This window comes from Nyctereutes procyonoides, unplaced genomic scaffold (assembly GCF_905146905.1).
Source record: "Nyctereutes procyonoides isolate TBG_1078 unplaced genomic scaffold, NYPRO_anot_genome, whole genome shotgun sequence".
Taxonomy (NCBI): Eukaryota; Metazoa; Chordata; class Mammalia; order Carnivora; family Canidae; genus Nyctereutes; species Nyctereutes procyonoides.
Window position 1 is genome coordinate 73,857,442 of NW_026575146.1, and position 21,681 is coordinate 73,879,122.

The 21,681-nt window shown below is 53.1% G+C and overlaps 1 protein-coding gene across 1 annotated transcript in view; it reads right to left on the reverse strand.

Moving 5' to 3' along the window:
* SULT2B1 (sulfotransferase family 2B member 1) overlaps nt 1–6,322 on the reverse strand; it is a 35,274-nt gene extending 28,952 nt beyond the window's left edge. The window contains exon 1 of the mRNA XM_055310288.1: nt 6,135–6,322. Coding sequence (XP_055166263.1) covers nt 6,135–6,205 — 71 coding nt within the window. The 5' untranslated portion in view covers nt 6,206–6,322. The remainder of the gene's footprint in view (nt 1–6,134) is intronic.
* Nucleotides 6,323–21,681: the final 15,359 nt, after the last annotated feature.

Sequence of the window (21,681 nt, forward strand, 5' to 3'; positions counted from 1 at the left end):
AGTCCTGGAGGAAAGCTTAGCTAAAGAAATTAATCACTCTTCAAATTCTGAGTTCTTTCTTTGTACTGAGCCCCCAGGCTTTGTCTGTCAAAGGCCAGCAGATTCCTTGCGCCCCCGTGGGCCCCCACTCCTCTGAGGTCCCCGTGCCAGCAGCGTGGCCAGTGCTGTTCCGTTCCCACCACCCGGTTCTCCTTGTTCCCTGCATACGCTATGCTCCACCAAACCTCAGATCTCTGCGTGTGCCTTTAGCCTGAGGCTCTTTGTGACTTTTCTCTCTCTCTCTCTCTTTTTTAAGATTCTATTTATTTACTTGACACAGAGAGAGAGAGCGAGCGAGCAGGGAAGCAAGGGAAGCAGCATGCAGAGGGGGGCAGCAGGCTCCCCACTGAGCAGGCAGCCCGACCTGGGGCTCGATCCAGGACCCTAAAATCATGACCTGAGTTGAAGGCAGATGCTTAACCCACTGAGCCACCCAGGAGCCCTTCCTGACTTTCCTTTCTCTCTAATGCTTCCTCTCTCTCTCTCCCTTCCAACGTGCATTTATTAAGCTCCTACTCTGTACCTCCCCTGGCCCTTGGGTCACTCACAGCCTGGAGCCATGCCAGCCAACAGAACTCTCCAGAATGATGGAAGAGTCCATTTTGCACCGCCCCAGATGACAGCTGCTGGCCCTGTGTGGCCAGTGAGCCCTCGAAATGTAGCCGTAGCAACAGGAGGCAATTTTAATTGAATTTGCTTATTATTGGTTTCAGCTGTAACCTGACACTCAATTCCAGCCACTGGAACACTTTGTAGGCAGGTTTGGAACAACTCAAGCCTGGGAATTGACTTTTTGAGCTGTGAGGCCATGAGATCTAGATGCAGATCAAGCCTTCCTGATGGAAGGTGGTGTCTCATTGAAGAAAAAACCCACTCGATCACAGCGGCTTCGCGTACCAAGAATGGAAAATGTTTCATTGATAATTTTTCTATCGGTTACAAGTGGAAATGGGAATATTTCACAAATAGCAGGTTAAATAAAATCTTTGATTAAAATGATTTTTTGCCTGTGACTTTTGCTGTCTCTCTCTTTTTTTAATGTGGTCGTTAGAAAATGTTTACCCAAGGGGCTCACAGTGTGCATCTGGGGGACAGCGTTGGTCTGGAGGATGGACAGACCACAGACTCACTGGTCCCATGTGAGTGACAAGCTCCTTGTGAAGGTGATGGCTGCAGAGGGACAGCCCCGTACTGCAGTTTGAGGCCCTGTCTGATCCCTTTCTCTAAGGTTTTTTTTTTTTTTTTTAAGATTTTTATTTATTTGAGAAAGAAAGAGAGAGAGCACAAGCAGGGGGAACGGCAAAGGAAGAAGGAGAAGCAGACTCCCACTGAGCAGGAAGCCCCATACAGAACTCAATCCCAGGACCCGGGGCTCATGACCTGAGCTGAAGGCAGACACTTAACCAACTGAGCCACCCAGACACCCCTGTCTATGGGGTTTAGAGCGAGCGAGCCCCTTGGAGCACATCTCAGATGTGCGGTCCTCTCCAGGCCTCAGTGTGTCCATCTGGAACAGGAACCCTAACCTGGGCAGCCTCCCAGGGCTGTTTTGAGGATCCAAGGAGCTAATCCACACAAAGCCCTGGAGGAGCCTGGTGCATGCCGAATGCTTAGGAAGGTTCTAATTATCACCATTCTTCACCCCGTCCCCACCCTTCCTGGCACCTGAGTTCCTGGCTCAGGAGGGGTCACGGGATTTGGAGAAGGAAGCAGGAAAGACCTCACAAACCCTGACTCAGCAGAGAGCGCCAGGTCTGGCCCGTCCCCAGGCATCACCTACTGCACCCATTTCACAGACGCGTGGCTCCTGGCGCCTCTGTCTGCCCCCCGGGTCCCAGCCAGTGAGCGATGTGGGCAAGATCTTAGCCCAGGGTTGCCTGCTTGCGACCTTTGACCTTTGTGACTCAGGCATTCTTGCCACAGTGGCAAAGTCTGGGGGGGGGGGGGGACTGGTCCCAACATCTGGCTTCTGATCCAGGCCTCCCCAGCAGCACCAGCGGCTCCCTCCTTGCCCTGGCATTCAATGCTACTAGAGGGTCCGCCAGGTGCCACTCTCCCTCCCAGAGCCTCTCTCCAGCAAACTGCACTGCTCAGTTCTTTCCAAGTGGTTCCTAGATGTTCCCACTCCACAGGCCCTTTGTAGGACCCCCAGGCACACGTCCCACCTCCCCACTCCCAAGACCCCCAAAATACCATGTGACCTGCACCTTGCCCCTTGGCTCTGCAAACCTGGGTCACTGGGGAGGGGGTGGCTGTAAGCATCTCCCAAGGCACTTTATTTACTAGCAGGCAGCCCAGAGTTCCTCCCCTCTCTCCCAGCCCAAATTCCACCCAGGCGAGGAGGTCCAATGTCTTATTATTTGTTTATTGCTTAGAACCTTTTTATTAGCGCCCCCCTTTTCTTTGGGCAAAGCAGCAGCTCTGTGACTGGCAGGGCTCTAGCCAATAACACCTTTGAGTGGCTCAGCCCTCCCCAAGGAAGGAGGGGGCCCGTGTTGTAAAAGCAGGGCTGGAGAGAGACCTCAGCCATAAACAGGCAGAGATGAGACAGATGAGACCGGGCCTTGCAGGAGGTTCTCCAAGATTAGAGGGAGGCAGGGAGGGGTGGCAACCGCAGGTCCAAATGCCTGCTTGGCTTCCTCTGGCCTCGACTCTCTCTGTCTCTCTCTGTCTCTGTCTCTCAGGGGCCGGTGGTGGTGCAACCCAGCATGCAGACCCTCCAGGAAATGCAGCAAAGCCCAGACTACCTACAAAGCCTCCCAGCCGGGCTGGAGCTACCTCCCCTCCCTCCCCTCGTGCACCCCCAGCCAGGGCCCCCGAGTCAGGCAGCCCTCGTTCAAATCCTGGCTGCGCCCCACTTGCTCAGTGGTGCGACCTCGGGCAAGTCCCTCAAATTCTCTGGGCCTCAACCATCTCAGCTGCAAACAGGGTGACAATAGCTAATCATTTGTGCCGGTAAATCTCAGACAGTTGCTACGAGGCACCCCACAAGCACACGAGAAAGGAGCATGGGGGGGGCAGGGTGGTGTATCAATGTTGCCTGGGCCTGCCTCCCCACGGCCTCCACCGCCATGGGGGGCTCTGAACACGACTGTCCCTGTCCCGCCTGCCTCCTACTCTTCACGTTTCCCTTTTCAAATTTTGTTTCTGCCCTTACCCTCCCCCGTTTGTACAGTGGATACATGCACAGCTACGGGGGAACACGCACAAAATTCATAAAGCATGATGCATCACGAGCCCCGCGAACGAGGAACGAGAACATTCGGAGCCACGTCTTGCGGGCGTCTCTGGGTTCCTCCTCCCTGCAACCGCTAACTCAGTGCAATCCTTGCCAGTCTCTTGGTTTGCTCAAGAGAGTTTTGTCCCGTGTGCCTGTATCCTCAAAGCAATACATGAGCTTTTCTTGTTCACTGCGGGGGAAAGGGGGAGTGTAAAAAGTGGAACGAGGCTGCAGAAGATATCCTGCGAATTATTTGGCTGGACATTAAGAGTCACACATGTGGCTGTGCCTAATACTGGTCCCTGTGAGAACTTCCCACTGGCCCCTGGTCCCCTCCGCTCCCCTCTCCCTGCCTTCCAGCCCTGACTCATCCTGCAAGTCCTGGCTCCCGGCTTGCCTAATCTCCATTCATTCTTTGACATCATTCTCAGAGACTCCCCAGGGCCCCGAGGTGGCCCCGAGGTGGCCTGACTCTGTCCCTGTCGGTGAATAGTCCCCCGTTTGGTGTGTGGGATGAGTCTGAAGCTGGAAGTATGCTCAGGGACCCACCAAGAATCTGGCATTGTGCGAGAGGGAGTTTGCCAGAAGAGGGAGAGAGGTCATCCCAGGCAGAGGAATGTTTGCAGGCACAGGCCCCAAGGTGTGAGATCCAGGCTGCAGTGGGTGTGGAGGCAACCAGGTGGGGCCCTGGCATTGAGGAAGGTGGGGACTGTGGGAAGACAAGTGCTCCCACAGATGCAGCAGGGTGAGCGGCGGGACCTCAGCCCCACTCCCCTGTTTTAAACCAGAGCAGCTCTGTCTTGAACTCTATTATGGGTTTCTCCTCCAGAGTAAGATTGGTCTGGAACAAAGAAATCTCTGTCTCAAAAGGTTCTAGAAACAAACCATCACCATGGGTGCTAGTGAGCCACAGAAGGAACCTGAGCCAGAGGTAGATTTGGATATTAGAAAAGACTTCTCTGGGAATCCTCACAGAGGAAATGACTATGCAAAGGCACTGGGGCAGAGAGCAGTGAGGTGTGACCCGGGAATGGAAGTCCCAGGATACATGGAATACAGGAAGGAGGCCAGACCATCAGGCCACCACCACTTGGGACTGGAGGGAGGGGAGGGACAGCTCTGGGAAGGACTAGAAGCGGGGAGGCTGGGGTGAGGCTGGGGTGAGGCAAAGAGAGGAAGCCTAGGGGGACAGGCATGAGATAGAGAGTCCCATGATGGGGCCGTCCCTGGGGACCCATGATGGGGCCATCCCTGAGATGGCAACCCAAGAGGATGGAAGATTCAGGGGAGCCACTGAGCTCCCACTCCAGCTGGGCAAGGTGTGCCTGTCTGAGCTGCCTTGAGGTGGGGGGGTGGGCAGGGTGCTGAGGCCCCTCAGGAGGGGCATCCTTCTGGGTCCAGGGCTTCCAGAAGCTCCTGGAGAAGAAAGGTTGAGGTCCGAAGGGCACCACCCAGCGGGCTACAGACATTCAGGCCTAGGGCTGCTTACAGGGGAGGGCTATTCACCCCCACATTCCAGATGGAGAGACTGAGGCTCATGAGGGCACGTGCCTGCATCAAGGTCATGCACTGAGCAAGGGCTGGCGACCTGCTGGCCCCTGGGTGTGGGGGAGCAGAGAGGAGGGGGGCTCCCAGCTGCCTGGGTCCGGGGGCAGTGAATGAGGCCTTCCCAGAGGTGGAACCCCAGCAAGGGGCCCATTTATCTCTGGAGGGAGAAATTGCAGGTCCCAGGGGCCAGAAGCCCAGGAGAGAGGAATGCTGGGTGGAGGGTGCTCAGACCGTCCTGAAGCAGAGCTGGCACAGCCTGGTGACACCCTCAGCCCCAGAGCCCCAGCGCCCCGGGAGGCTGGTCTCCATCACACAGCAATCAGAATTCAACCCCCAAGCACTCTGGCTCCTGGGCGAGGGACGGACCCACACACTACAGCCTGGGGTGGGGGGGCTGGTGGGGAGACCCTCCTGGCAGAGCATAAGCCACTGGGGGTCGGAGATCATCTAAGCAGGTCGCTGTGTGACCCGGGGCAGGCCACCTGCCCTCTCTGGGCCTCCACTTGCTCATCTGAAAAGGCAGCCACGGGGAGGGGGGCTCGCCAAGGCTGTCGAGGACGGGGGAGGCCACAGACTCCGGGGGCAGACAGATCGGGCTGGGATCTGCTTTGGGCTGCGTGATCACGCTCAGGGCACTTTCCCTCTCGGCCTCAGTTTCCTCATCAGGAAAGCAGGTACAATAAAGGTGTCTGACTCATCCCCAGGAACAAAGGGGTCACGCTCAGGAGGTGGGGAGTGCTGTGCCCTGACCTCTCTCTCCTGTGAGGGCTGATGAAGCCAGGGCCCGTCCTCCTGTCCTCCAAGCCCCTGGGGGACGCAGCCTCGGCTCGGGGTCCCAGCTGCACCCCAGCCCTGCCCACCCCTGCTCCCCCATCTTCCCATGAACACAGCAGGCATCACATTCCGAGCCCTTGAGAGGGAAAGCATCCCCATCTGGGGGTGCTCTGGGGCGTCCATCAATAAAAGGGGCCCCCAGGCCCTTATGTTTCCCGAGCAGTTACTGTGAGCCCGACTCCTGCCCTCATCCAGCCCTTTATCAGGAAGATGGCTTTGGAAGACAGAGAAACCGAGACCCCGCGACAGTCGGGGACACCTCAGGCATCCCAGCAAGTCACTCAGCACAGCCTCGTGCCCCACTCCCTTCCAGGAGGGACCTGCACCCAGAGCACGAGCCAGCCAGGTCCTGGTCTGGGTCAAGTCTGAGGCAGCAGGAGGCTGGAGCCACCAATGCAGAGGCTCATGGCTCTTCCTGCAGGCCACCTCCTCAGGGGACAGGGAGGAGGAGGGGGGGGGGATCTCCTGGCTGGTGCCCAGGCCCGGGCCTCACCTGATTTCCGAGATGTTGTTTTCGTGCGTGTCCCACAGGGCCGGGATCCGGGGCTCGGCGGGCCCGTCCATGGCAGGCCGGTGAGGGCAGGGAGGGGAGGACGCGCAGGAGCAGGAGGCACGGGGGCCAGCTATGTGCGGCGGCGGCGTCTGCCACCCGAGGAGCCCGCCAGGTGCCTACCTCCGCGCCCAAGGGGAGGGGCAGCACCCAGCCGGTTCTCCCAGCTGCTACCCACGCCTCCAACAGCGGGAGAGGCTGGGAGGGAGCCACCCTTCTCCGAGGGTGGGAAGGGGAGGAGGGCTGATGGGCACATCTCAGGAATCTCCCCAGTGGCCGTGGGCCAGAGTCCAGAGGGCAACTCCAGCTCCCTACTGGAAGCTTCCAGGCTAGTGGTTCTGGCCATACCCACCTGGAGTCTCAGTTTGCCATTGTGACAGAAAGCTAATCTCATCTCAGAGAGTTCATTCACTCACGCGCTCATCTATTCATTCAAGAAGTATTTATTGAGTGCCTCGGGTCTGCCAGGCGCTGCTTTAAGTGCTGGGATCCTGTTAGAACCACCTGCTGTGTTCGCGGGAGGATGGGGGAGTTGGGGTGGGCAGGGCTGGGGTGCAGCTGGGGCCCTGAGCCGAGGCTGTGTCCCCCGGGGGCTTGGAGGACAGGAGGACGGGCCCTGGCTTCATCAGCCCTCACAGGAGAGAGAGGTCAGGGCACAGCACTCCCCACCTCCTGAGCGTGACCCCTTTGTTCCTGGGGATGAGTCAGACACCTTTATTGTACCTGCTTTCCCGATGAGGAAACTGAGGCCGAGAGGGAAAGTGCCCTGAGCGTGATCACGCAGCCCAAAGCAGATCCCAGCCCGATCTGTCTGCCCCCGGAGTCTGTGGCCTCCCCCGTCCTCGACAGCCTTGGCGAGCCCCCCTCCCCGTGGCTGCCTTTTCAGATGAGCAAGTGGAGGCCCAGAGAGGGCAGGTGGCCTGCCCTGGGTCACACAGCGACCTGCTTAGATGATCTCCGACCCCCAGTGGCTTATGCTCTGCCAGGAGGGTCTCCCCACCAGCCCCCCCACCCCAGGCTGTAGTGTGTGGGTCCGTCCCTCGCCCAGGAGCCAGGGTGCTTGGGGGTTGAATTCTGATTGCTGTGTGATGGAGACCAGCCTCCCGGGGCGCTGGGGCTCTGGGGCTGAGGGTGTCACCAGGCTGTGCCAGCTCTGCTTCAGGACGGTCTGAGCACCCTCCACCCAGCATTCCTCTCTCCTGGGCTTCTGGCCCCTGGGACCTGCAATTTCTCCCTCCAGAGATAAATGGGCCCCTTGCTGGGGTTCCACCTCTGGGAAGGCCTCATTCACTGCCCCCGGACCCAGGCAGCTGGGAGCCCCCCTCCTCTCTGCTCCCCCACACCCAGGGGCCAGCAGGTCGCCAGCCCTTGCTCAGTGCATGACCTTGATGCAGGCACGTGCCCTCATGAGCCTCAGTCTCTCCATCTGGAATGTGGGGGTGAATAGCCCTCCCCTGTAAGCAGCCCTAGGCCTGAATGTCTGTAGCCCGCTGGGTGGTGCCCTTCGGACCTCAAGCTTTCTTCTCCAGGAGCTTCTGGAAGCCCTGGACCCAGAAGGATGCCTCTCTTGAGGGCCTCAGCACCCTGCCCACCCCCCCACCTCAAGGCAGCTCAGACAGGCACACCTTGCCCAGCTGGAGTGGGAGCTCAGTGGCTCCCCTGAATCTTCCATCCTCTTGGGTTGCCATCTCAGGGATGGCCCCATCATGGGTCCCCGGGTCACCCCCAGGCACTGCCCCTTTCCCCCTCCCCTCCTGGGACTCTCCATCCCATGCCTGTCCCCCTAGGCCTCCTCTCTCTGCCTCACCCCAGCATCACCCCAGCCTCCCTGCTTCTAGTCCTTCCCAGAGCTGTCCCTCCCCTCCCTCCAGTCCCAAGTGGTGGTGGCCTGATGGTCTGGCCTCCTGCCTGTATTCCATGTATCCTGGGACTTCCATTCCCTGGCCACACCTCACTCTGCTTGTCCAACCCCCAGTCCTCTTCCCAACTGCTGGTCTCCTGATCCCTCAGACACCTGGAATCTGGCCACGAAGCCCAATTTTCTCACCTGAAACGACTTATCTTTATAGCACAGAAGGAATATGGACACCCTGTTTTAAAAAAGTGGAGGAGGAGGAAATGTCCGAGCAGGTAAGTCCAGATAGAAAATAAAGATCCCCATAATCCCCTTTTTATCCACGGAGAGAACCACCGATGACATTTGGTGGCATCTTCCTAGAAACTTTTTGTCATTTTTCTGGTATGTTCCAGAGAAATTTTTGTTGGATGAATAAATACAAAACTACTGGGGCGCCTGGGTGGCTCCGTGGTTGAGCATCTGCCTTTGCCTCAGTCGTGATCCCTGGGTCCTGGGATCAAGTCCCGCATCAGGCTTCTCTCTCTGTTTGTGTCTCTGCCTCTCTCTCTGTGTCTCTTATGAATAAATAAATAAAATCTTTTAAAAAAATTACTGTCATTTAAAATTTGATTCCCAAGGGGCACCTGATGGTTCAGTGGGTTAAGTGTCTGCCTTCAGCTCAGGCCATGATCCCAGAGTCCTGGGATGAGCCCCACATTGGGCTCCCTACTCAGTGGGGAGTCGGCTCCCTCTGCCTCTGCCCTTCTCCCCTTGCTTGTGTACTCTTTCTCTATCTCAAATAAATACATAAAATATTTAAAAAAATAAAATAAAATAAAATTTGATTTCCTGGCCATGTGTTGTTGCACAGTGGGAGGGATAGGGCATGTCAGACTCACATAGCAGATGCACAAAGGGAGCTCAGAGAGGTGGGATGAGCTGCCCAGGGTCACACAGCGTTGCCTACTTTCATTCTGTTGGCGGGCAGGAGACAAACGTCCTGGGCCAATGCACCCCCCCCCCCCAGTTCATGTACCCAAAGGCCCAGGACTATGTGCTGTGGTTTGCGGAGCCTCCTCCAGCCCCCTCCCCCAGATGAGTTTGAATCTTACCTTGGCTACTTTCAGACTTAGCCTTGATGTGCCCATCTGTGCAAAGGGGTCCCTCGAAGGGAGTGGGGGAAATCGAGAGGGTGAGCTCTCCCTGTCTGGGGCTGATGGACTCCCCTGATATTAGGGGGAGAGGGGGCTGAGCTGGGACACCTTTCCTGGCCCTCTGGGCTCGGCTGCTCTGCCTTTAATGACTGTTTGTTTCTGGCTCTGAGAAGGTGACAATCCTGTCCTGCCCCTCCCATGGGAACCTCCCCTGAACCCTGTCACCAGGTCCCCCCACAGCACTGTCAGAGCCAGAGAAGCCCACCTACCTGTGCCACCCTCATGTTCCAGAGGAGAAGGAGAATCTAAGGGGACCAGAACACTCAGATCCTTGAGGGAGACTGGAAAGGAAATTTGGGGAGTTCTCCTTGGGGGGCAAGGACATCTGGGAAAACCCAGGGAGAATTTAGAGGAGAATGCTGATGGGAGAAGGAGGACCTGGAGGCTGTGCCTGAGAGGCCAAGAGACCAGATAGACAAGATAGCCCGGAGATATAGAAACGTTTGCACCTCGGGCCTTTGCACTTGCCATTTCCCTGGCTGGTGTGCTCTTCCCCAGAGAGTTGGATGCTTCAGGGCCTCTCTTCACCAGAGTTGGCCCTGCTTCTCCTCCCTGACCTCTCCCATCAAGGTCTCTAACCTTATTTTTTTTTCTTTATTCCATAGCACTCATTCCCTTCTGATATCCTAAATGTTTTTCATCCTCAACGTCTTACTTTATCCTAAATGCTGACTGTCTGTCTCCTCATTGGACTGTCAACCCTACAAAGACAGGGCTTGTTATGTTTGTCCCCTTTCGTATCCCAAAGGAAACGCCTGGAAAAGTTGCTGGGACTTATGGGCTGCTCAGTAAATGCTGTGAGTGAATCATCATGGGGTGATGGGGAGTGAGCAACTGGTGATGGTGGTGCCTGGAGAAACTTTTGAATCTCTTCAAAAGATGGGAGTGGGGATGGGGAGATGCAAGGCCTGGTTGTGGAGGGCGATGGACCCAGGATCTCAAGGAGGTGGCAAGGGCAACCAGAAGACAGAGTGGCTTCTTACCCAATGACAGGAGGGAAGGGACAGTAATGGGAATCACTGACCCCACCACCGTGGATCTGGGGGGCCAAGGTGTATGAGGGACAGGAAAGATAGTTGGAGGTGGGGGTGGGAAGAAGAAAGTGGAAAAGCCGGTGTCAGCTGATGGTCCCTGGGAGGAGTGAAGATTATCCATCATCCCTCCATCTAGCCTCCAACCATCCATCCATCATTCCTCCAACCATTCATCATCCATCCCCCAACTATCTATCCATCCTCCAACCACCCATCCAACATCCTCCATCCATTCATCATCCAACCTCCAAACATCCATCCATCGATCCATCCTCTGACCATCCATCCCTTCATCCCTCCATCCATTTATCACTCATCCTCCAACCATCTATCCATCATCCCTCCATCCATTCATCATCCATCCCCAAAACACCCATCCATCTATCCATCCTTCAACCATCCATCCATCATCTCTCCATCCATTCATTTACCCAACCCCCAAACATACATCCATCAATCCATCCTCCGACCATCCATGCTTCATCCCTCCATCCATTCATCACCCATCCTCCAACCATCCAGCCTTCATCCCTTCAACTAACATTTCAGGGGGGCCTCCTCTGTGGGACCTGACATTGCATCTACAAACAAGACAGGTAAGTAAACACGGCTTAAAGCTGCACTGTCAATGCTGGAGCCACCATCCATGTGCGGCTATTGGGCACTAGAAATGTGGCTTGTGTGACCGAGAAAGTGAACATTTCCAGTTACATTGAATTTTAATTAACTTACATGTAACTTTAAAAACAGAAACAGCATCAAATACTTTCCTCTTAAATGCAACATTAATGTGTTGGTAAGATTACATTCCAATCTAACTCTTCGAAGCCGAGCATTGCAATTGAGATAAAACATGCAAAATATCTCTGCAGTGATCTTTATATCGATTACATGTTGAAACAATGATTTTTCAGATATGATGGATTATGTAAAACGTATTCCTCAAATTAATCTTATCGATTTCTCTTTGCTTTTTTTTTTTTTAATATGGCTACTAGAAGGTTTAAAATAACACGCGTGGTTAGCATACTAGCCGACTTGACTCCGCTCACCTGGGGCAAATGCGGTCTGGTTGGTGTCCTGCCTGCAGATATGGGACCTCTTGGGGGGGGGGGGTCAGGGATGGCTTTCCAGGGACAAGGGTGCCCCACTAGGGGAAACTCTCCAGGTGAGCAGGACAAAGGGCCAGATGCTGGAGAGACACCCAGAAGGGACGTTCCTTGTCCAAGGAGGGAGCATCTGGGGACCAAGGGGGGTACCTCTGGGCCCTGGGGTGGGAGCTCATACCTTCCCTGGGGCTTCAGGGTAGCAGGGACCAGTGCTAGGTAAGGATATGCTAGGCTGGCCAGGACATGCCCCCTCTGCCTCGACAGCAACCCCCCACCCCCAGGAAGGACACGTGTCACCAGTGTGCACCACTGACCATGAGCCGGAGCCCCTGCGGCCTCAGACATCAAGGAAGGTCTTAACCGTGCCCCACATATTAATTCCTTGGTGTTTCCCCAGGCCTCCACTGGGGCCCCAGGAAGCCCCAGGTTGTGCCACTTTGCTCTTGGAGCTCAGACATGGGCAAAGGAAGGTCACTGGGTCATGAGGGCACGTTTCCACAGAATCCGGGCCATTGTCACCTCCAGAGCCTGACCTTTCCATTAAAAGCTAGTAATTGCCAGGAATTCTGGGAGAGCTGAGGACCAGACCAGCTCCGGCTGCTTAGAGGCTGGGTTCCCAAGAGGGCGGAGGCTGGGGGCAGGGCTTCCAGATCCTGGAGTCAGGAATAGACTCTGAATGAGGCGCCCAGGGGGACAGGACTGGAGCTGGGGGTCCCGGACTTCTGCGTCTGAGGGAGGAGGGTGCTGGAGGCTAGGACTCCCGTGACCTAGACAGACACGAAACTGGGACACCTAGACGCCTGAACCTAGGGAATGGGTGGGCCAGGGCCAGGGATGCCCTTGGCCCCACGGCTCTGGATGGCCCCTTTGAGAGGGAGAAGAAGACATCACACAGGGCGGAGGACAGCTGACACCTCAAAGGCAGCCTGTGCCCTCCCACCAGCTTTCCCCTCTAATCAGTGGGTCCATCTCGGGGTGTGCAGCGTTGCAGAAACCTCACTCTCTGCTCTCCACCCCGATTACTCCATCCCGGTGGAGGAGCCTGCCCCAGGGCCGATACTGCAGGCCCGGCCCCACCCCGCACACTCACCCAGGCGCCCCGCCCACCTGCTCCTGGGGCGGGGTCGGGGCTGCGCTGGGTGGGGGCGGCCACACCCGGTCCCGCCGGGGCCTGGAGCTGGCGGGGGACAGAGGGACGCTGGCGGGGAGGGGGCGCTGAGAAGCGGAGTCTTTCCTGGCTGCCCGACCACAAAAGTGAAGGGGCCCAGGTGTGCAGAGATCTGGGACCCCCAGAGGTCAAGCCGGGTGATGACAATGTGTGAGAGCCCAAGGCTTGGGGGCCTGGACTCCTGGGTCTGACGGAGGAGGCACTAAAGTCCCTGACTCTGGGCACCTGGGTGGCTCAGTGGTTGAGCATCTGCCTTCAACTCAGGTCGTGATACTGGGGTCAGGATCGAGTCCCGTATCAGGCTCCCCTCAAGAAGCCTGCTTCTCCCTCTGCCTGTGTCTCTGCGTCTCTATGTGTGTGTCTCTCGTGGATAAATAAATAAAATCTTTTAAAAAATATTAAAGTCCCTGGCCCTGGGTCTGAGGGGCTGGAGGCCTGGAGACCTTGATCTGGGAGGAGATTGGGCATGGGGAGTTTAGCCCCCAGGACTGGGACACACAGAGCCTTCTGGGGTGGGGGTATTGGATATGGGAGTGTTGGCTCCACAGGCACCTGCGTCTCCCAATCCTCTCAGGTGCTCCCAGCAACATCCTCACCTGTCCCCAGGGCTCTCCACTGCCAAGATGCCAGGACCAGCCAAACCAGCTGTGCCAGTTGGGCATCCCTGTGACCCCCCCCTTCCCTGCGGTGACTCCAGGAAGACCTGAGCCCAGCCCGAGGCCCAGGACTGTGAGTAGGTGGGTGGGAGGCGGGCTCATGTAGGAGAACAGGATGCCCCAATTGCTGCTTCATCCTCTCGCCTGCCAGACCTGTCCTGCTCATCCCTCTCATCCTTGCTCCTTCCATCATCCTCCTGCCTTGGGCAAGGGGCGGCGCCTCCACTTCCTTCTGCGGATGACACTTCCTCTCTGGCCCTCAGTCCCCCAAAACCTGCTCCACCAAACATCTATCCTGTCCTTCCTGCTATTGTGTTCCATTGGTTCATTCAGCAACTCCTACGGAGTGCCTGTTCCGTGCCAAGCCCTGTCCTAGGTGCCGGGGGTAGAGTGGTGAACCAAACCCGAGAACGCGTCATGGTGGGCTCAGTGATGACTCCACACCCTCATCCCAGGACAGATACGTGACCTCACACAGCATAAGGGACTTTGCAGAGGTGATCAAGTTAAGGGTATTCAGATGGGGAGGATGACCCTGGGTTCTTTGGGAGGGTTTGATGTCATCACAAGGGTCCTAGTAAGTGAAAGAGGGAAGCAAGAGGGTCAGAGTCAGAGAGAGATTTTGAGATGTTCCACTGCTGGTTGTGGAGATGGAGGAAGGGGCCGTGAGCCGAGGGATGCAGGCGCCTCTAGGACCTGGAAAAGGCACAGAAACAAATCAGCCTCTGCAGCCTCTAGCAGAAACACAGCCCTGGACACATTTTGCTTTTAGCTTAGTAACAACTACTTTGGATTTCTGATCTCCAGAACTTCCAGATAATAAATTTGTGTTGTTTTATTTTCTATTTTATTTATTTGTTTTTTAGATTTTATTTATTTATTGATGAGACATACAGAGAGAGAGGTAGAGACATAGGCAGAGGGAGCCCGATGTGGGACTCGATCCAAGGACCCTGGGATCACAACCTGAGCCAAAGGCAGATGCTCAACTACTGAGCCATCCAGGCACCCCAATTTGTTTTGTTTTGTTTTGTTTTTTAAACCACTAGATCTATTGTCTTTTGCTACAGCAGCAATAAGGAACTGCTATACTAGGGAAGGAGGATAAGGAGCAGCTAAAAATTATATAAATGGCAAGGAGTGAGAAGCATTAGGAAAAAACTTAAGCCAGAAGAAGACGCTGGAGGGGATCCCCAGGTGACTCAGTGGTTTAGCACCGCCTCCAGCCCAGGGCCTGATCCTGGAGACCCAGGATCGAGTCCCACATCGGGATCCCTGCATGGAGCCTGCTTCTCCCTCTGCCTGTGTCTCTGCCTCCCTCTCTCTGTGAGTGTCTTTCATGAGTAAATAAATAAAATCTTGAAGAAGAAGAAGAAGAAGAAGAAGAAGAAGAAGAAGAAGGAGGAGGAGGAGGAGGAGGAGGAGGAGGAGGAGGAGGAGGAGGAGGAGGAGGAACACGGACCAGGGGCTGTCTTAGGCAGGTGGTCAGGGCTGGCCTCTCAGAAGAGGTGAGGTTCTGCAGAGGCCCGAAGGAGGAGAGGGAGCCAGCTGGGTGGCTACCTCTGGGGGAGTGTGGTGGAGAGAAGAGCCCATGCAAAGACCTGTGGTAGGAGTGTGCTCATGTGATGGCCACGTGGAAGAGGCCACTGTGTTTGGAGTAGAGGGTTTGAGGGGGGAGCTGGTGGTCTATACAGTGCCTCTGTGTCAGTTAGAAAAAGAACCTTCTTCCTTGAGTGAATTTGTTAAAGTACTTGTGTATCATCACATAGCCTTCATCGTGGCATGTGGCTGCCCTGCAGGGAGTTTTCCAGATAAACATGCAAAGATTGTGCCACGGAGGAAAGTAGGCAGGGTGAAGTATGAGGAGACGGGGACTCGGCCTTGAGTTAAATTGCAATTTTTTTAAAAAGTAACCTCCACGGGATCCCTGGGTGGCGCAGCGGTTTAGCGCCTGCCTTTGGCCCAGGGCGCGATCCTGGAGACCCAGGATCGAATCCCACGTCAGGCTCCCGGTGCATGGAGCCTGCTTCTCCCTCTGCCTATGTCTCTGCCTCTCTCTCTCATTCTGTGTGACTATCATAAATAAATAAAAATTAAAAAAAAAAAGTAACCTCCACACCCAACGTGGGGTTCAAATTCATGACCCCGAGATCAAGCATGGTGTGCTCCACTGACTGAGCCAGCCAGGCGCCCCTGAATTGCAATTTTAACCCGAGGTGGTGACAATCTGAGTAGGCTGTTGAAGAGGGTGAGGGAAGGAAGGGCAGAAGGGTTTGCAGGAGCAAAAAAGCAAAAGGTAGGAGGTGAGACCCTGCCTGCCAATGGGCAGAATGGAAGGACGGCAAGAGCTGGATGCGATCCCAGTTTTTCTCTGGGACCCAGGACTGCTCCTCAGGCTCCCTCCCAGCCCAGGGAAACTGACATGCCTTGCACAATGCACAAACACAACCCTAGGGATACTCTAGTCATACCAAGAGATCTAGTCATAGTTTTATTGTATTTGTCAAACACTTACGTAGCACTCACTCAGTGCCCCACACGCTGCCCAGAGAGCTGCACAGCTGTTCACTTAATCCTTGTGATGACCTTAGATGGCCTGCACCATTATCATCATCCCCATTTTTGACAGATGAAGGAACTGAGGCATGGAAAGCTAATGTGACTTGTCCAGCATGGATTTGAACCCAGCGTCAGCTTGGCTAGAAGAAGAAAAGATTGTGTGGGTGTGTGCATATGTGTATGTGTGTGTGTGTGTGTGTTTAATTTTAATTTTTTAAAGATTTATTTATTTATTCATGGGAGACACACAGAGAGAGGCAGAGACATAGGCAGAAGGAGAAGCAGGCTCTCTGTGGGGAGCCCAATGCGGAACTCGATCCCAGGACCCTGGGATCACAACCTGAGCCAAAGGCAGAGGCTCAACCACTGAGCCACCTTTTGTTTAATTTTTAAAACATGTACATTACTTTTTAAAGTCATCTGTATCCCCAACGTGGGGCTCGAACTCACAACCCGGGAGATTAAGCATCACATGCTCCGCCGGCTGAATCAGCCAGGCGCCCCTCAAAGAAAAAAAGGTTTGCACATTGCCTGGCCCACAATAAATGCTTAATTAACAGTGGCTTGGGGTCACCAATTGTCATCCTAGCTGCCCATCAGAATCCCTTTGGGGGGCTTTTTAAAGCCAATCCCTAGGTCAAGGAAGTCGGAACCTCCGGGGGTGGGGAGATGTCCAGGTGTAACAGCCTGTCTCTGTTGCTTGATGGTCCCTGGAGGAGGGATAGTGTCCACTTGCTTCACTACCAGGGACTCCTACTGAGGGGTTGGAGATTCTACTGGGAATAGTGGGTGGAAGCCAAGATGGGGCTCAACATCCCATAGCACACAAGGGGGCTCACGATAGAGCCATCTGGTCACAAATGTCAGCAGTGCCCAGGTGAGAAGACATCCTGAAGACATATCTTTCAATTTTGGGGAAACACGGAGGCAGGTGGGTAGTCCAAGCTAAGGGAATCCACAGAGAAAGGGATGAATCCAGAAGATGGGGCATTCCACTCAGGACACCGCACCAGGCTCTTCAGCTCCTCAAACCGGAAGCAGCTAAAGGGAAGGGCCGCATGAGTTATGCATTTCTCAAGACTGTCTGAATTAAGACTTTTGCATTTCACACCATGTAAACTTCACCCCATTTAAAAAGCTACAACTGTGAACAAACACTGAGCAGAGTGAATGATATACTTGCTGAAGGGTTGGGGTGAAATGCGCTGCTTTCTGCAACTCACTTAAATGAATCAAAAGATTAGATGCCTACTGTGATGTTGTAGTTTCTAATAAGAAATATGCGTGGGGTGCCTGGCTGGCCTGGTGGGAAGAGCATGTGACTCTTGATCTCCCAGTCGTGAGTTTGAGTCCTGCGTTAGGTGTGGAAATCGCTTAAAAATAAAATCCTAGGGGATCCCTGGGTCGCGCAGCGGTTTGGCGCCTGTCTTTGGCCCTGGAGACCCGGGATCGAATCCCACATCGGGCTCCCGGTGCATGGAGCCTGCTTCTCCCTCTGCCTGTGTCTCTGCCTCTCTCTCTCTCTCTCTCTCTGTGACTATCATAAGTAAATTAAAAAAAAATTAAAAAAATAAATAAATAAAATCCTAGGGACGCCTGGGTGGCTCAGCCTTGTTCCCGGGGTCCTGGGATCAAGTTCCATATCAAACTCCCAGCAGGGAGCCTCCTCCCTCTGCTTATGTCTCTGTCTCTCTCTCTGTATCTCTCATGAATAAATAAATAAAATATTTTTAAAAAATTTTTAAAAGGGACGCCTGGGTGGCTTAGCGGTTTAGCACCTACCTTCGGCCCTGAGCTTGATCCTGGAGACCCGGAATCAAGTCCCACATCGGACTCCCTGCATGGAGCCTGCTTCTCCCTCTGCCTGTGTCTCTGCCTCTCTCTGTGTGTCTCTCATGAATAAATAAATAAAATCTTTTTAAAAATTTAAAAATAAGAAAAGAGGTATCCCTGGGTGGTGCGGCGGTTTGGCGCCTGCCTTTGGCCCAGGGCGCGATCCTGGAGACCCGGGATCAAGTCCCACGTCGGGCTCCCAGTGCATGGAGCCTGCTTCTCCCTCTGCCTCTCTCTCTCTCTCTGTGTGTGACTATCATAAATAAAATAAAATATATATATATATATATATAAGAAATGAATAAAATAAACAAAAGACTAAGGATATGGAGCAATCATGGCTTCACAGGGGTACACATAGGTCAAAACTTACCAAATTGTGCACTTTCAAACGTGTAGAGTTTATTGTTTATTGTCTCAGTAAAGCTGTAAATAAATAAATAAAAACCATTCAATGACCTGTGTACTTTAAAAATTGAGCCAGGTACTTTTTTCTTTTTAAGCATCACACTGTGCTACAAATTTCAAAGTTGCTAAGAGACTAGATTTTTATTGTACTTACCATGAAAAAGAAATGATAATAATGTGACATGATAGAGGTGTTAGATAAAGATGAAGCAAATCAATGCACAGGTACACCTTCAACTTACACAATGTTTTTATTTATCTATCTATCTATCTATTTATTTATTTATTTATTTTAAATTTTTTTTTCAACTTACACAATGTTAGATGTCAATTGTATCTCAATTTAACAAATGGATGGACAGATGGACCATAAATCAAACAGAGTGAAACATTCTACACTGAACCTAAGGGTTGAGTGGTGTGGGGCATTCAGTGTCTAATCCTTTTGATTTTTCTGCACATTTGAAATATTTTATATTAAAATATGGGTGAGGAGCGCCTGGGCAGTTCAGTCTTATGCATCTGCCTTTGGCTCAGGTCATGATCTCAGGGTCCTGGGATAGAGCCCCCATCAGGCTCCCTGCTCAGCAGAGTCTGCTTCTCTCTCTTCCTCCAGCTCTTTCCCAGCTACTCTCTGTCTCACTCTCTCTCTCTCTGTCAAATAAATAAATAAACATCTTTTAAAAATAATAATAAGGGAACCCTGGGTGGCGCAGCGGTTTAGCGCCTGCCTTTGGCCCAGGGCATGATCCTGGAGACCCGGGATCGAATACCACATCCGGCTCCCGGTGCATGGAGCCTGCTTCTCCCTCTGCCTATGTCTCTGCCTCTCTCTCTCTCTCTCTCTATGTGACTATCATAAATAAATACAAAAATAAAAAAATAAAAATAAAAAAATAAAAAATAATAATAAAATAAAATGTGGGTGAAGGGCACCTGGCTAGATCAGTTGGTAGAGCAGGTGACTCTCGATCTTGGGGTTGTGGGTTCGAGCCTCACATTGGGTGTAAAGATTATTTAAAAATCCAAAATCTTTAAAAATCAATAAATAAAAAATAAGATGTGGGATAAAGAAGATAAAGGAAAACTTTCTCTACTTACAGCACGCTGACACACCAGAGGTGTGGGCTATCCTCTCCTCCCCCTGTACCCACCAATTCCCCGTCTCTCTGGAGGGACACCAGCTGGGTGTCCAACACTTCAATTCAATTCTGACACTAACCACCTGGAGTCACCACAGACACCACAGATCAAGGGCTCAGTCCCTCCCCTCAAGACTGGCCCCCCACTTCAGATACCACTCCCAGGTCCCCAGGTCTGTCACCTGTAGCCCAACCAGCTACAAACCGAAGCTTCCCTCCTGTCTCCTTAGGTTCGATAACTTGCTATGGCCTCTCACAGACCTCAGGGAAACCCTTTTCTTGTATGTATCCGTTCATCGCAAAGGATTTTATAAAGGATCCAGATGAACAGCCAGATGAAGAGGAGCATGGGGCGAGGTCCAGAGGATCCAGGTGCAGCGGGAAGCCTAAGCCAAAGCCTTTACTGGGATTTATTCAGGGAAGGCAAGACAGGGCAGGCTGAACAGTTTAGGATTGGGTAAGTTCTTCCAATTCTGGTGGGCTTTGGGATACAGGAGTGGTCTCTAGTCACCTGGTGCCTGGTTCTGGGTGATCTTAGGCAGGGGAAATAGTGGATCAGTGTGACGGTTGGCTAAAGAGGGTGTTTTGGGGGCTATGGGCTCAGGGTTGGTGGGTTTGCATCTGAAAAATATGCTAGTAGACAGGTTGTTATCTTTAAGGGTCAGCAAGCCTGGGTGGGGGGATCTGTAAGGCACCCCAAAATGTCAACACAAGATACAAAAACATATTTAAGTGATTAATATGCTTATAAATGTGTTATCTTGCATGACAAAAGGGACTTTGCAGGTGTGGTTAAACTAAGGATCTCGAGATAGAGATTATCCTGGATTATCCAGGGGGTCAATATAATCACAAGGGTCCCTGTAAGAGGGAGGCACAGGCAGATTTGACACACACAGAAGAGGAGGGGGTGGTGTGGTGAAGACACAAACAGAGATTGTCCTAGAAGCTGCAAAAGTCAAGGAAATGGATTCTTCCCCAGAGCCTGCAGTGGGAACCCGCCCACCTCCATTTAACACCCTAAGACTCATTTCAGACGTCCAGCCTCCAGAACTCTAAGAGAATAAATGTGTGTTAAGTCACTTAGTTTGTGGCAATTTGTTGTAGCAGCTGTAGGAAACTAATACAGTTGGTCTATTTCAGGGTTGAATGAGAAGGAGGAAACCAGCGATAGGGACATGTCTGGGATGGGACAAGCCACAGTTAATTGTGACGCTCCAAGCGTCTGGCATCAGGGACCCTGTCCCCTCACCTATTTTTTGTTCCTCTTCAATAAAATCAAGGGACTATGGTTCTGGAACCTAGAGACACAGTTCCAGTCTTGTCTCAGATTCCCAAAACTCCACTCGGTGTCTCTCACTGCATACAGTCCCTGGCAGGATGGAGGAACAGGGCATCAGTGACCTATATCCCCATCCTCAGACCTGCAGGTGGGAATCCCAAGACAAGACCAGGTCACCCTTAACACACCAGGGGCTCACCAGAGGTGGGGACAGAGGCATTTAGTCTATCAGACCAGGGCTGTCCCGACTTGATTTCCAGAAAAATGGGGTGCAAGTTGCATCCTTAGAATTCATACCTTAGGGACACGTGGGTGGCTCAACGGTTGAGCATCTGCCTTTGGCTCAAGGTGTGATCCTGGGGTCCTGGGATCAAGTCCCACATCAGGCTCCCTGCAGGGAGCCTGCTTCGCCCTCTGCCTCTGTCTCTGTCTCTCTGTGTCTCTCATGACTAAATACATAAAATTAAAAAAAAAAAAGAAATCACACCTTATTTTCGTGTTCATGCAAACACAGCCTCAAAATGGAACACCCGACAATTGTGGAAGAGGAAGAGAGCTCAGTGGTCATGGAGGGCCATGTGGCAGGGTCTGTTAACATTTAAATATTGCTCTCTTCCTTCAGAATGGCAACTTTTCTGGATCTCCCCCAGAGAAGCATGGGCACAGAACCCCAGGCAGGACTTTCAGGGATGCTCATCACCGTGTTCTTATCATGGCAGAAGATTGGAAATGATCCAGACGCTATCAGTAAGAAAATAATTAAATAAGCCAGGACTTTGTGAGTGTGGCATGGCATGTGATTCAAATCGCAAAGCAGGTGTTGGTGACAGAGTCAGCCCTGGGAGGCGTGTGAACAAAAGCAAGTGAGGGTACAATTCATACAGCACAATGTCCGATGATGTGGGAAACAGAGGCGGAAGGGAATTTATGAAATTTCCTTACTACCCATAGCCCATTGGCAAGTCCTTGAAACAGGCAGTGATCTTCCTCTAGGAACTCGATGTTCATACTTGCTAAGGGCAAAAGTCTATCTTAGCCCAATTCCCAGGATCCTGTAAGTCTACTTTAACATACAAAAATTCCTTTATAGGGCATCCTGGGTGGCTCAGTGGTTTAGCATCTGCCTTCGGCCCAGGGTGTGATCCTGGAGTCCCAGGGTCGAGTCCCATGTCGGGCTCCCTGCATGGAGCCTGCTTCTCGCTCTGCCTGTGTCTCTGCCTCTCTCTGTCTCTCTGTGTGTGTGTGTGT